Raw genomic sequence first — 12,325 nt, 5'->3', positions numbered from 1 at the left:
AAAAAAAAAAAAAAAAAGGAATTCCCTGGCTGACTAGCCTGCATACCACAGGGTCCCAGAACACAGAGGACAGGTTCCTGACCCGTAACAACCTGGGAAAGGACTCCCAGGCAGGAAGTAGTACTATTACTGGTTAGATGGGATGGGATTGTAGGAGACACAAAGGAAGATAATGTGAAGTAAGTAGGGCTAGTAAAATGTGAAGATTTGGAAAAGTAAACTGGCAAGTATACAGGTGTTCATCACATTCATGACATTATCTCGACATTGAGATATTTTTCAGTAAGAAGAGCACTGTGGCCAGGGTCTCTGTCCACCAGACGTAGATACTCAAGGAGAACACCGTGGACCAGTCAGACGGCAGCATGATGCCAGGGACACACTGACCCCTCACTCTCAGACTGGTCCACATCTGCCCGGAGCATGCAGATGAGGGCAGCACCCTCCTGGTTCTCCCTCTCACGCCTCTGCCGCAGCCTCTCGAGCTCAGCGTGGCACTGTTCTACCTCCTGATGCAGGGACAAGACTTGGTCTTTCAGCTGTTGAGAAAAAGTATTGAATCCCAGTTAAAACAATTAGTTAACTGTAGGTTGCTATGGGAAAATTCTGTAACTTTAACAATTATATCTAATAAAAAATGGGCTCCCCAGTGCTGTCTCTCACAGTAACAATGGATCCCAGCAATCTTGTGAAGCTTGGGAAAAGCATAAAGGGAAATACTCCAGCCAGAACCCTTAAGTCAAAACATCCCTGAGGGCCATTCACCAGAGACTAGGACTTCACCAACATAAACATGGGCATCCGCCACACAAGAAAGAGCAGAGGAGGCTACAATACAACATCGCTGCACACTCTGCAGACTCAAGACCAAGAGCACAGGGAGAAACTTCCCTTGTGGACAGCATGGGGAGGCCATCCTTTCCACAACTGTTACAGGGCAGGGACGGGCCAACGACATGCCAACAGGCTCTAGGTTGGGAACAGAGAGCAGAAGCCAAAGGTAAATGGTCTTTATGGAGAGAGGCCATGTGAAGGGGCCTCTGTGGGGCAGGGAGCAAGCAGGGGCCAGCGAGGAGTCCCACAATAATCTTAGTGTACAAAGAAAACACAGCGCTGGGAAGGAGGTTTAGCAGTAGAATGCTTGCCTAGGATGCATGAAGCCCTGGGTTCAATTCCTCAGTGCCACATAAAAAGAAAAAGCCTGAAGTAGTGCTGTGGCTCAAAGTTGTAGAGTGCTAGCTTTGAGCAAAAGAAGCTCAGGGACAGTGCCTAGACCATGAGTTCAAACCCCAGGACTAACAAAAAGAAATTTAAAAAAAGAAAAAATAGACCAGAGGAAAAAAAGGAGAGTGTGATTATATAACCAACCTACTACAGGAAATCATACCTACCATAAATACAGTATTAATGGAGGAGAAATAGAAAAACACACAGATTCTGTAAAATCAGTGGCTGAGTCCCACTAACACATACAAGTGACTCAAAAATTAAAGAAAACGGAGTAAGTAAAAAATGGGCTGGGGAAGTAACTCAGTGGCCATAGTATGTTTGTGTTAGGCCCTGGGTTCACCCACCATGCTCAGTACTAACAAACAAACAAAACTCTCTCTCTGAGAGAGATCTAGACAGATGTATGTGTGTAGAGTGTACACACACACACACACACACACACACACACACACGTTAAATAATAACACCAAGAGACAAAGGACAGTGTATACCAGAATGCTCCCAGCACACCAACGCGTATACATCCCAGATGGCTCAAGGCAGGGTTATATCCCCCTCCCTGGATGATAGCCAATGACAGTGGCCAGGGGTTGACAGAGGACAGACATACTACCGTTTAAGCCACTTTGCTAATGCTTTTTGTCCAAATGTGTCTTACTTCCTGCCAAGTCTACCCTGCACTGTTACTGTGCTTCCCTCATTCCTAGGATGATACAGATGTGTGTTTCTGCACCCAACCACTGAGCTTCCCCATAAATGGGATCAGGTATGCACAACCACTGGATGTCAGTCAGAGGAGAGATCTGTCTGGTGCACACAGCTCTCAGAGATCAATATGAGCTATCTGTAACACACAATGCAAACACACGTTTGCCTTCATATACAATAATGAAGAACTCAACAACAAAAACAAACCACTCCTGGGGGCTGGGAAGGTGCCTCAATGGTAGAGCGCTTACCTTGCAGGCATGAGGCCCCTGGGTTCAATTCCTCAGCACACATAAGCAGGAAAAAAAAAGCTAGAAGTGGCACTGTGGCTCAAGTGGTAGAGTGCTAGCTTGAGCTGAAGAGCTGAGGGGCAGTGCCCAGGCCCAGAGTTCAGGTCCACGACCAGACCCAAAAAAAAAAAAAAAAAAAACAGTCCTTTAAAAAAATGACCAAGGACTGGAAAAGACCTTTCTCCATATATACAAGCTGCTTTAATAAGTACGTGAAAACAGAGGTAACAAAACTAATCATTAGGGAATCACAAAACAAACCCACAATGAGGTACCTCTTCATACCTAGTAGCAGTAGGATGGCAAAAAAAGGAGAGGGAGGAGAGATGAGAGAGGGAAAGGAAGAAAGAAGAAAAAAGGAAAAAGAAGAGACGAGAAAGGGAAGAGAGAAGGAGAAGGGGAAGAAAAGGAGAGAGGAAGGAAAGGAAAAGGACAAGAAAGAAGAAAGGGAAAAGGGTAAGAAAGAAGGAAAAGAAAGGGGAGAAAGAAAAAGTAAAGAGGGAAGCTGAAGATGGAGAAGGGAAAGAAGGAAGAGGACAAAGATAAGGAAGAGGAGAAGGGAAGGGCTGGGAAGGATGGAGAAGAAGAGGTGACAGTGACAACAGCAGCAAGCAGGTCATAGATCTGAAGGGTCATGATCCAAGGCCGTCTCAGGCAAAAAGTCAAATTCTGCCTAACTAAAACAAAAAGGGCATGCCTCAAGTGGTAAGCACAAAAGTCCCATGAAACAAAAGGAAAGTAAGTATTGATAAGAATAGACTCTAGAGAAAATCAAGCCAGGTGCTGGTGGCACATACATGTAATCCTAGCTCTACTCAGGAGACAGATCTGAAAATCACAGTTCAAAGCCTACAGGGACAGGAAAGTCCATGCTGCTGTGGCTCAAAGTGTTAGCCTTAAGCAACAGAGCTCAGGGACAGAGCCCAGGCCCTGAGTTCAAGCCCCACGACCAATCTCCCAAAAATAATCATAATAATAGTAATAATAATGTAGAAAAATCAGAACCCTGTTCAGTACTGATGGGGAAAGTAAAATGGCACAGCTGCTGGAAAAAAGTTTGGCAGAACAGAAAACAAAAAACAAAACAGATACCAAGTAGGCACTGCTGGTAACACAGCTCATCTATAGGCCTAGCTACTCAGGAGGCTAAGATCTGACCACGGCAATCCAAGATACTCAAAACCTGTGTTCCATCAGCTTTAAAAGGTAAACATGCTTTCCTAAATAATATGTTTTTTCTTTTTTACAGTAAGGCTCACATAGATGAATTAATCCCATTAATGATAAGCAGAGAATAACCTAGCAGGCTACAGCACATTTCTCAAGTCAGTACAAATGGCCTCTGTGTGTCAATGTCCAGAAACAGAAAGGGTGGAAGTGCCTCCACTGAGGACCCAGTGCAGAAGGGTAACAACCAACGGGACCTATGGCCTCACTATGGAAGCTGGAGCCCACACAGGCTGGCCCCAGACCTGCTGCTCAAAAGCAGAGCTGTAGGCTCCATTCAGCTGTAGACCTGCCTTCCCTCTGTACCCCTATCCAAGAATAGCTTCACAGCAGGAAAGAGAATGACTTCAAGGAGATGCTGGGGGGAGGTGGGGGAAAGTGGGGGGACTGGGGGAGCAGGCAGGTGTGCAGCTGGGTGAGGCTCAGGCTCGGGGCCTCTAGACAGCCATGGCTGGCTATCTGGTAGGCCCTGACTATACTCAACAGCTCCTGCCGCCCATGCAGGGGATCCTACCTTTTACAATCATTTCTATTTCCAGCATGGAAAAAAACTCAGTTCAGTTTATTGTGTTCTAAGTGGTAAGGTCAGTCTAAGAAAGGATGTTTTTAAAAAGGCTTTTTTTCCTGTTTTTTTTAATTCTCAGAAATATAGAAAAAAACACATAATTTTGTCATAAAACATAACTGATATTCCTACAGAAGAAAAAAGGACATACACCCATACCCCCCCCAAAAAAAAAAAACCCAACCAACATGAGAATGAAGATAAACTTGCCAAATAAAGAATTAAAGACATTCAAACATCTAAACTGATTACAGGTTCTCTTAATACTTCCAAAAGTTAACCTATGAACATGGTTAGTACTTATCGAAGAAAACAGGATAAAAGCCCTAAACAATCATGACGGGTCACACCATAGCTCATTTCTGGACCCCAGGCCTTGCTTAGTGTCACCAGCTCAGACTTCATTAATGAAAAGAAATTAGGCTTACGTTTTGAGAGTTTCTCACAACCAAACTCCAAAAGGCATAACATGAAAAGTAACCCAGCTGCCTCAAGTGTGTGAGCTGAATGAGCCTCTCTAGACAGGTGCAAAGATATTTGTGGCCTGGAGTGGCCACGGCCAAACAGCAAGAACAGCTTGTCCCTGCTATTTTAGGACAACGGTCCTGGTATCCCGAGGAGCACCCTGACAGGGTTTCCAAAATGTCTGCCTGAGAGGAAGTGTTTCACTAGCAGTCATTCTGGCTATCCCTGCAAACCCACCTTCACAAATCCAGGGCACAAGGGAGAGCTGGTCCAATGCATCAAAGCTCTGTGTGAGTCTAGTCTGCACACCCACACCTGGACTGGAACAACACAGGAACGAAGGAGTAACTGAAGACTTCTTAGGATGGGTCATGGCAATGTCTGGGAACTGATGCACTAAGACTGGTGCATACCCTACTAAGTGCGATGAGGAGTTTATTTAATTATTCAATTATTTAGGTGTCTAAATATACCCCATACCCAAAAAAGTTAACCTAAATAACTATGCAGGACCACACCTCTTCTAGCCAAACTGCTTTGTCTGAGATTAGTGGAACACAAGTATTCTCATGAGACGGCATCAGTCACACACAAATTCAGACTAGGGGAGAGAGGAACAACTGAACAAGGTTGTGCCACACCCAAAAATGGTCAAAATTACTGCACTCAACACAGTTCTGAGGCATACAACAGTCACCACAGATGTTTCAACAGCATTGTGGTGACCCAGAAAACAAGCACGGGGCCTGGGAAGGTGGCTCAGTGGTAGAGCACTTGCTTTGCATGCATAAGGCCCTGGGTTTGATTCCTCAGCACCCCATAAGCAGAAGCCAGAAGTGGCACTGTGGCTCAAGTGGTAGAGTGCTTGCCTTGAGCTGAAGAGCTGAGGGACAGCGCCCAGGCCCAGAGTTCAGGCCCTACAACTGACAAACAACAACAACAACAGAAAACAAGCATGGCTTTCTATAATCCTACCAACTCAGGAGACTGAGATATGATGATCAAAGTTCAGAGCCAGCCCAGGAAGAAAAATCACTGAGACTCTTTTATGTCTAATTAATCTCCAAAAACCCAAAAATAGTGTTTTGATTCAAATGGAAAAGCACCAGTCTCGAGCAGGAAAAGCTAAGGAATAGTGCCCAGGCCCACAGTTCAACCCCCACTGGCACCCGCAGGCACCCAAGACCACGCACATGTGTATACGTATGTACACACACACACACACACACACACACACACTCAACATAGAAAAAATTTTCTTCAAAAGTATGTGACAGGGCTGGGAAGGTGGCTCAGTGGTAGAGCGCTTGCCTTGTATGCCTGAGGCCCTGGGTTCGATTTCCTAGCACCACATAAGAAAAAAGAAAAAAGCCGGAAGTGGCGCTGTGGCTCAAGTGGTAGAGCGCTAGCCTTGAGCTGAAGAGCTGAGGGACAGCACCCAGGCCCAGAGTTCAGGCCCCACGACTGGACCCAAAAAAAAAATTAAAAAAAAAAAAAAAAAGTATGTGACACCAGTGGCTCACATCAGTAATACTAGCTCAGGAGGCTGAGATCTAAGGATCACAGTTTGAAGCTAGACCACACAGAAAAGTCCCCACAAGACTATTATCTCCAGTTTTTTACCACTCAAAAACCAGAAGTGAAACTGCGGCTCAAATGGTAAGAGTGTTAGTCTTGAGCACAAGGAAGCTCAGAGACAGTGCCCAGGCTGAGTTCAAGCTCTACTCTTCCCGCACCACCCCTCAACTCTTATCACCTCTATAATAACAATAAAGTGCATTTAAAAAATGAAAAAAAGCAAGCACACAGCTCTAAGAATGACTTTTAAAAAGCAAGGTAAGCTGGGAACCAGTAGCTCACGCCTGTAACCCTAGCTACTCAGGAGGCTGAGATCTGAGGACGAGGCTCAAAGCCAGCCCTCTCAAGTCATGTGCACACATGCTACTTATACAAGTTCATCAGGCAGACCAGGGACTATAGAGTAACCTTGATGCAGGGCCTTTGCACAAGGGAGACCCTGGTAGTGAATGTTCTCCTACACAGATGGACTAGGGCCCATGGTAGCAGGGCAGCAGTCCTTGTAGCCTCCCAAGGATAAAAGGGGTTTCTCAATGCTTTGTTAGATTTTGCCATGAAACTGCCACATAATTTGGCATTTAGATAAACTCTAAAAAAGAAACTGTAAGGTGTGCAGATTTCCAGAAGTATCTAATCATGCTCTGTGTTAAACCCCATAGCAGCTTGCCCCATACCATCTTCCTACATTCTTCCCTAGAAACGGCACCAACAACTCAACTGTGGCCTCCCTACCAATCCTCCTCATGCCACTGCCATCATCAGCAACACTTCAGTAGATAGCCTTACACCCGCCTCTCCTCCTTATGCCTCTCATGCCTCGGCCGAAACAGTCATCATCACCAGGCAGGCACTGGTGGCTCATACCTGTAATCCTACTTAAAAGGCTGAGATCTGAAGATCCTGGTTCGAAGCCAGCCGGGGTAGGAAAGTCCATGAGACTCTTATCTCCAAGAAAGTATTCAGAAAAAGCTGGAAGTGGTGCTACGGCTTAAGTGGTATAGATTTGGGCATAAAGAGGCTCAGGGACAGTGCCCAGGCTGAGTTCAAGCCCCAGGACCAGCAAAAATAATCAAAACAGTCATCATCAGCTGGGAAGGTGGCTCAGTGGTAGAGCGCTTGCCTCGCATGCATGAAGCCCTGGGTTCAACTCCTTCGTACCACATACACAGAAAAAGCCAGAAGTGGTGCTGTGGCTCAAGGGATAGAGTGCTAGCCTTGAGCAAAAGAAGCACAGGGAAAGTGCCAAGGCCCTGAGTTCAAGCCCAGGACAGCCAAACAAAACAAAACGGTCATCATCAATCCCTTCTGCATTACACTGTCAAAGTGCCTCATGTCCCAAGAGTCACCTTTGCCTGTAAGACTAGGCCAAGACTACTCTCCAGGGGCATCCACGAAGAGACGCTGGCAATCCACTCTACAAGGACAACCACAAGGCCTGGATGAGCCAGCACTTTGACGTTGCTCCCCATGGAGCTAGGTCCTCACCCACTGCAGTGGGTCCCACAGTCGCCATGGACCGCTGAGCGCGGCTGTGGTTCTCACAGCATCATGATCAAGGTTTCAAGGTGGCACCCAGGGACTCCATCAAAACGCGCGCTTGCGTGCCCCATCCCTGTTACACATGGAACACTCACCTGAGCAGCCTGTCCCTGTACCTCTGGGGGCTTGGCCAGCTCTATTTGTGACTTCTGTGTCTCAACTGCATGTATATCTCCCAGCTGCTGTGGAGTGGCTTGGCCCTCTAGGAGCAGGACTTCAGTGTCCACCCTGTCCAGGGATGCAACCTTATCCTCTTCTAGCAGGCACCTCTGATGATGCAGGGCAGAAGCTAGTGACTCCTGCCAAGAGAGAATCCCAACCACCTGTCAGCAGTGCACCGGGGCCCCTCTAAGGCCTTGCCACATGTTACTTACAGTTAAATTCTGCCTCCAATAAAGTTCAGTCATGTGTTAAAAACATATTTTTGGCTGGGCGCTGGTGGTTTACGCCTGTCATCCTAGCTACTAAGGAGGCTGAGATCTGAGGATCGTAGTTTGAAGCCAGCCAGAGCAGGAAAGTCCATGAGACACCTCCAATTAACCACCAGAAAATAGGAAGTGGCACTGTATCTCAAAGTGGTAGAAAAAAGCTCAGTGACAGTGTCCTGGCCCTGAGTTCAAGACCCAAGATCAGCATAAAAACAAAAACAAAGGGCTGGGAAGGTGGCTCAGTGGTAGAGCACTTGCCTTGCATGCCTGAGGCCCTGGGTTCGATTCCTCAGCACCACATAAGCAAAAACAAAAAAATCCGGAAGTGGCACTGTGGCTCAAGTGGTAGAGCGCTAGCCTTGAGCTGAAGAGCTGAGGGACAGCGCCCAGGCCCAGAGTTCAGGCCCCACGACCAGACCCAAAAAACAAAAACAAACCGCACTTTCAAATACGATATGCATTTTTCTGCTTTCTGAATATTCTATCAGAACTTCATTTTCTTTAAACTAAATGAACCAAGGCCTACTACAGGCTTAGATCTACAGGCCAAAGCAAGTGCCACCCTTAGTGTCTGCCACATGTGACTCGGCCAGGACAAGGGACCCTGAGACAGGTTGTATGTGGCTGAAAAAGTGTATGTCTTGCCTGGGGTCTCCTAGTAGCATCAGACATCTCTGCAAATCATTTGAGATGAGAGGCAGAGAGAGGGAGAGAGAGATCACAGATTCATCCTCGCTGGATCAGTCCGGGTGCAGATGACGCCAGCCTTACTAGCAGGGAGACAGCAACTGGAGTGGCACCTGTTCCAAGGGCTGGCACTCACAACTGTTCACTGTTCTATATACTACCGGAGTAGCGTCATCTACCTCAGGAAGACAGACTCCCATAGGCTAGAAAGTGTGCAGTGTACACACTAGGATGGGTTTTAAATCAGACAGATATGGCCTATTCATGATCACAGATAAATGGGCTCTGCGATGGATACAGGTCCATGGAGACTTGGCCAAAAACTTCAAGTGCCTGCCATCAGAACCACCACTGCTCTTGAAATGAAAAAAACCGTGATTTCAGGAAATATCAATAAAAGAAAAACCAAGGCTCCGTATGTACAACACAAAAATCAGATCTACTGGGCTGGGAAGGTGGCTCAGTGGTAGAGTGCTTGCCTTGCATGCATGAGGCCCTGTGTTCGATTCCTCAGCACCACATAAGCAAAAAGAAAAAAGCCGGAAGTGGCGCTGTGGCTCAAGTGGTAGAGAGCTAGCCTTGAGCTGAAGAGCTGAGGGACAGCACCCAGGCCCAGAATTCAGGCCCCACAACCGGACCCTCCCCCCCCCCCAAAAAAAAATCAGATTTACTTACTGCATACAGAGACAGGGAGAGGCTGATGTACATGAGGCACACAGTGCCCCCAAACACATGGAAACTCACTGTTCTGATCATCTCAAGAAAGACCAGAGCTGTCAGCCATTTGTGAGGTCCATGGACATGCACACAAACACACACAGAGATGTGAAGACACACAGGTAGACCCAAGGGTACAAGACAGACATGTGCACATGACTTGAGAGTTACACGAAGACTAAGAAACACACACTGACGCAAAGGCATGCACACCAATGCACACACAGAGAAACATGCTATATGCAGCCAATACACACAATGTGCAGATGTGCCCTGGGCCAGAGGAAGGGGCCTTGAAACTCACCTGGGGTACACCTTGCACCTCGATGGTCTGGGCTGTCAGTGGCTCTGGATGTTTAGCACTCATTGCAATTCTCAGATTGTCCTTTAGAGACTGAAGCTCCCCATCATGTTTCAGCTTAAGCTTCTCCAACTCTTGGGTCAAAATTGCTTGGTGACAGGAGTCCTTTTTCTGCAGCTGTTCCACAAGTTCTACTCGCAAAAGCTCCAGAGCTTTCCTGTGCTCATCCTGAACACTCTGAATGTCAGCCAGGTAACAGGATTCCAGAGCATCCAGGTTGGACAAATGTCTCGTCTCCAAAGCACTAATTTCCGCAGCATGTTTCACATGCAATTCAGCCATATGATTCTCAAAGAGCACCCGCTGCTCACTCTCAAGCGAAGTTCTCTGCTCAGCAAGCTCAGCCTGTTGCTTCTTCTCCAGTTCTGTCCTTAATGAGAGAAGCTGCTGCTGGTGTTCCTGCTGCAGGAGCTGGAGCTCATGAGCATGCTTCCCCTGGATGTCCTGCAGGAAGGCATCTTGTTCCGCAGCAAATTTCTCCATAATTTCTTTACGCTCTTCCAAAAACCTGAGGCAATACTCAAGGTGAACATAGGCAGCAAGACATTCACACTGCATCTCCCCCTTCTGAATCCTGAGCCACACTCTTCACAAAAGATGCCTAGGCCCTGGATTTGAACAGACCTTGGGATGAGCTCAGAGCAAGCCACATGAAGCCTGAGGGGTTCAAAGGCAAGGGCAAGAGTCACCAGGCCAAAGAATGCACACAGCATCCACAGGGAAATCACATAGGCATCTCAGTAGGACCATAGACAGCAGACTCAACACTGGAACAGCAAGGAATCAAGATCCTTGGCCCTCTCTGCACCTTAACAGAAGTATTGGCCACAGGGGTCATAGGGCTACAGAACAGCCAACTGGCCCAAGAGAGCAGAAAGATTAAATTCTCAGGAGCAGGAGAAGTCCTCCTGTGGAAGGAGGAGCACAGATAAGCGTGGAAGGCCGTGGCACTGGTCATGAGTCAGTAACGAGAACTCTTTATGTGGTTACAGACCTGATATTGCAAGACAAAGTCTCATATTTGTAGGCCTCCATAGATTACCTCACTGAACATTTCCATTATGTGAGAAAAGTAAGATCCCTTAAGGTGAGGTATCTGACACAATTTGGGCTGGATCTGACCTTTTTTTGAAGCTAGAGAATAATTCCTAAATATCCCTGTGATGCTGGAGAAGGCAACAGAGGGGAAGTCAAGCCAACAAGTGCAACAGCCCAGTGACAAGGAAACCTAGGCTTCCACAGGCCAGACTGGAGTAGCACCAAAAAAGGCAAACAACTTATTCACATTTTGAGTTTATCTAAAATTTCAGGAAATTAAGTTTTAGTTTAGTTTTAGTTCTAGGTTTTTTTTAGTTGTATGCTTGAGCCAACTGCTGGTGGCTCACAAGTATAACCCTAACTACGTAGGGGCTGAGATGGGGAGAACTGCAGCTCACAGGCAACTTGAGCACAGACAAGACTCCTTCTAACTGAACTTTTCAACTGTAGCTGTATGGTAGCCTTAAACAGGAAGAATGCATTCTTCCAGGCCAGTCTGGACAGAACAGAAAAGTCTGTGAGACTCCATCTCAACAGAAAGTGGCCAAGTGTACACATGTGCCTAGGCAGGAGGCAAGACGTTATCTAAATAATAACTAAGTACAGACGGGCTCGTAGCTACTCAGGAGGCTGCAATCTGAGGATCATGGTTGAAAGCCAGCTCAAGCAGAAAAGTCCGTGAGACTCTTCTCTCCAATTAACCACTAAAAAACTAGAAGTGGAGCTATGGCTCAGGTGGTAGAGTGCTAGCCTTGAGCTGAAGAGCAGACAGTGCCCAGGCCCAGAGCTCAGTGCCCAGGCCCAGAGCTCAGGCCCCATGACCAGCAATAAATAAATAAATAATAGCCAGGCACTGGTGGCTCACACCTGTAATCCTAGCTACTCAGGTGGCTGAGATCTAAGGATGGCAGTTCAAAACCAGCCCAGGGAAGAACAGTCTGGGAGACTCTTATCTCCAATTAACCACCAGAAAATCAGAAGTGGTGCTGTGGTTCAAAGTGGTATAGTACTTATCCTTGAGCAAAAGAGCTCAAAGACAGTACCCAGGCCCTTAGTTCAAGCCCCACTACTGGCATGCATGCATGCATGCATACATACATACATACACACACACACACACACATATACATACATACACACATACATTTAAAAAGCCAGACACAGTGGCACATGACTGTAATCCCAGAAATCAAGAGGCCAGGGAAGGAGGAGAATCATGAGGCCAAGGTGAGCCTGGGCTATATAGCAAAACTCCATCTCAAAATAAAAAAAATTAATAAAAATAAAATAGCAAGTTACTGGTAGCTAGAAGTATGGTTCAAATGATAGGGTCAGCCATGAGGGGAAAAAGAAAAGCCAAGCAAAAGTAGGAAGTCCACAGCCAGACATGAGTGACTCCAGTATATAATCCTACTCAGGAGGCTGAGATCTGAGGATTAAAGTTTGAAGCCAATTGGAGCAAGGCAAATCCATGAGATTCTTTTTTTTTTTT

At 46.7% G+C, this 12,325-nt stretch overlaps 1 protein-coding gene across 1 annotated transcript in view; it reads right to left on the bottom strand.

Moving 5' to 3' along the window:
• The window catches only part of Pcnt (pericentrin), a 134,675-nt gene that overhangs the window by 64,238 nt on the left and 58,112 nt on the right, over positions 1-12,325 (bottom strand). The window contains exons 10-12 of the mRNA XM_013032905.1: positions 9,739-10,303; positions 7,698-7,901; positions 388-539 (exon numbers count right to left, since the gene is read on the bottom strand). Coding sequence (XP_012888359.1) covers positions 388-539; positions 7,698-7,901; positions 9,739-10,303 — 921 coding nt within the window. The remainder of the gene's footprint in view (positions 1-387; positions 540-7,697; positions 7,902-9,738; positions 10,304-12,325) is intronic.

The sequence above is a fragment of the Dipodomys ordii genome, unplaced genomic scaffold (genome assembly GCF_000151885.1).
Source record: "Dipodomys ordii isolate 6190 unplaced genomic scaffold, Dord_2.0 Scaffold159, whole genome shotgun sequence".
In the NCBI taxonomy this organism is placed as follows: Eukaryota; Metazoa; Chordata; class Mammalia; order Rodentia; family Heteromyidae; genus Dipodomys; species Dipodomys ordii.
This window is presented reverse-complemented; position numbering and strand designations above follow the sequence as displayed.